The 3,681-nt window shown below is 39.3% G+C and overlaps 1 gene segment (V, D, J or C); it reads left to right on the top strand.

The window, feature by feature from the left end:
- The first annotated feature begins 2,241 nt into the window (after positions 1-2,241).
- On the top strand, positions 2,242-2,891 carry LOC129675163 (immunoglobulin kappa variable 3-15-like). The segment is given in 2 exon segments: positions 2,242-2,311; positions 2,479-2,891. Coding segments are annotated over 2 exon segments (462 nt in total).
- Positions 2,892-3,681: the final 790 nt, after the last annotated feature.

Below are 3,681 nucleotides of genomic sequence, written 5' to 3'. Positions count from 1 at the left end.
TAAAACTGAAAGTACTCATAGAAATCACAAGGAATTATTTTACATAAATGTACACTTGAGCTAGGCAGGAATACATCAAATTTTTGGCAGACTCTGAATAAGTAAACAATGAAACTGGTGTATAGTCATCTGTCTAAATCCAACCATCTTCATGTATTCTGCATATGGAGAGAACAGTCATGGATTGCAGCAGAGCCCCAGAGAACACCTGTCTACTTACCCTGCTTGTCATCCTCTCCTTGTTGAAAAATTATCTGTACTCCCTATACTCATTACACATAACATTGAACTTTATGAAAACAATATTCTTTCCAGATTATGCTCTACAACCATATTAATACCCAATACTAATGACATTTTCTGTCAAATTGACATAAACCTGAAACATCTGAAAAGGACAATTCTTTTTTTTTTATACTTTTTTTTTATTAATTACACATTATTCATTTTGTATCCCCCCATAAGCCCCTCCCTCCTCCCCTGCCGATCCCACCCTCCCTCCCCTTTCTGCATGCATGCCACTCCCCAAGTCCACTGATAGGGGAGGTTCTCCTCTTGTTTCTGATCTTAGTCTATCAGTTCTCATCAAAAGTGGCTGCCTTGTCCTCTACTGTGGCCTGGTAAGGCTGCTCCCCCCTCAGGGGGAAGTGATCAACAAAGAAAGAGAATTTCAGGCCAATCTCCCTTATGAACATTGATGCAAAAATACTTAACAAAATACTTGCAAACCGGATCCAAGAACACATCAAAGATATTATCCACTATGACCAAGTAGGCTTCATCCCAGGTATGCAGGGGTGGTTCAATATCCGGAAATCCATCAATGTGATCCACCATATTAACAAACTGAAAGAAAAAAACCACATGATAATCTCCCTAGATGCTGAAAAAGCATTTGACAAAATCCAACATCCATTCATGTTTAAAGTACTGGAGAGATCAGGGATACAAGGCACATATCTAAACATAGTAAAGGCGATATACAGCAAGCCTATAGCCAACATCAAACTGAACGGAGAGAAACTTAAAGCAATCCCACTGAAATCAGGGACAAGACAATTCTTAATTGAGAAATTGCCTTAGTACTACTGGGTGTTGGGCAAACCTGTAGGAATTTTGTTAATTAGCAATTGATTGGGGAAGATGTAGTCCATTGTAGGTGATGGCAGCAACTGATGGTGATCCTGGGTTCTGCAACAGAGCAACCTGAGCAAGCCCTGAGGTGGAATACAATAAGCACCACTCCTCCATGGCCTCTACTTAGCTGCTGCCTCTGGCTTCCTTCTCTGTTTGAATCCCGGCACTGATTTCCCTCAGTGATGAACTGTTACCTGAAAGTGTAGGAAGAAGTTAAGTTGCTTTTTGTCATGATGTTTTTTCATATCAATAGTAACTGTAAATAAGACACACACTTTACCTTCCTCTTTCTCTCTGTTCCATGTTTCATTTACCACAAGTTTCCTTCCCTCACTGAATTCCCCTTCTACAATCACATAACAATCGTGTTCATGCTTATGTAATCATGTTTAAAATATAGTATTTAAAAATGAGGGACTACATGTAATAGATGTTTGGCAAGACATAGGTCCACCACTGCCTCTTTTTCATAAATCACAAACTACTCTAAATTTTATCTGCTCTCAAGTTAGAGACCCAGAAACAAAAGAAACAAATGCTCTTAACCACTGATCTGGCACTCTACCCCTAAACCTTTCTGTTTTAATGTTTATCCTTCTTTATCTTCTCCATTTATTCTCTTCTCTTCACGTTTCCCATCAGTCCCCTATCCAGAATTCCTTCTACTTCTCCCAGAATCTTCCTTTTTTCCTTTCTCTTACCTCCTCTTCTCTCTTCCCCTTTTTCTATCTGTTTCTTTTTTTTTCTTTTTTGTTCAGGATATTTATTGTTTCCTCAGGATTGTAATCAAAGGTTTTTCTAGTATTACTGTTGTACAATTGACTTGCTATAAAGGGTTTCAATTTTTTTAATAAAAGTCTCTCATGAGTTCATCTTGATATATTTGGAGTTGTTCCTTGAGCTTCTATGTTGACTTTTTGCCCCAATGGTTGCTTACTTGCTTTGATGATATTTTTGGCTGTAGATTTATCCTGCATTCTCTCACAGCTCAGTGCTCAGTCTATTTACTTTCTCATTTGGTGACTAATTTGCATAGGTCTCTACAAGCCAGCCCAGCTACCCATATTTTATAAACCAGCCTTTGTGGTGACAATTGAAATTCTTCAGACAAGCAGGGGCAGCAAGATGGAGTCACACACACAGGTCTTCATACTCCTGCTCCTCTGGATGTCTGGTGAGATACTAAAGAGTATGGAAATATCATCAAAAAACTCATTTTTAGAGAAACAGCTATTTATTATTGGTATCCATTCCATTAGAAAATGCATTTTGATCCCAACATTTGTATCAGGAACTCTTTGTGTACATATGTGTATACTCATGGTCTATTTCTGATTGCAGGTGCTGAGGGGAACATTTTGATGACCCAGTCTCCCGAATTCATGTCCACATCTGTTGGAGACAGAATCACTCTAAGTTGCAAGTCCAGTCAGAGTGTGAGTGGTTATGTAGCTTGGTACCAGCAGAAACCTGGGCAGCCCCCTAAACTGCTAATCTATGGTGCATCCACTCGCTCCTCTGGGGTCCCTGAACGCTTCACAGGCAGTGGATATGGGACAGATTTCACTCTCAGCATCAGCAGTGTGCAGGCTGAAGACCTGGCAGTTTATTACTGTCAGCAGTATAACAGCTATACTCCCACAGTGCTTCAGCCTTCAACACAAACCTCCTTGAAAGTCTCACTAGCTGCCTGCACCACACACAGCCCTGGCTCTGCACACTTCCTCCTTCTGCCTGAGATCTGTTATGCATGACTAATTGTTGCAACCTTCAGTAGAAAATTAATAAAGTGATGGTCACCATTCTTCCATAGTGTTTGCAACACAGGTGCTTATTGATAAAAAGTGAGACGCTAATTGAAGAGATGTAAAAGTTGTGGTGTTGCACTGAGAGGATACATTACAAGCAAATAAACATTAGTGAAGTTTTCAGTGTCATGTCAGCTTTAGATATCTCCATGTTAAGCCTTTATGTTATAATGAATCTGTATAAAATTTGATAGAATTTAAAATCATTTACAAAGAATACAGAATCATGAGATCATTAGTTTAGATTAAGAATCCAAAAGCAATTGGTTTTTGACCTGGGCAGTGATCATCTTGCTTTCAATTCCTTCAGAGTTGTCCAAAGATTTATTATACAAGCTGCAAGGATTAAATCCCTTTAAAAACTGTCAGCATTCTTCCTGTAAAATGCTTACAGTCTTTGTGCTAATTAATCTTTGAAAATATTAGGACACATTTGCTGGTTTATGGGATCTTGGTGTCTTTTAAAGATTCAAATACATGTACATACATAAGGAATTAAAGAAATAAACCCAGGGAGCATGTTGAGAGATAAATGGACCCAGTGCTCTCTCCGAGGCCCTCAAGAAAGCACAAAGAGAATAATTGTTCTATGTTTTTCTCCAAAGTATTCTTGGCCAGGTCCAGTCTGAACATGGGGCCTGAGCCTTGAAGGAGTTAAGGTTTCAGTCCTGGGAAACTGGGCTTTGTACTCTGAAGGGCACTTGTGACTGAGGCATCCTGTGTGTTCTTGACCAAC

Source organism: Psammomys obesus, unplaced genomic scaffold (assembly GCF_907164565.1).
Source record: "Psammomys obesus unplaced genomic scaffold, mPsaObe1.curated_primary_1811, whole genome shotgun sequence".
NCBI classification, from domain to species: domain Eukaryota; kingdom Metazoa; phylum Chordata; class Mammalia; order Rodentia; family Muridae; genus Psammomys; species Psammomys obesus.
Note: the sequence above shows the minus strand (reverse complement) of the source record. Positions and strands in the feature narration are given on the sequence as shown.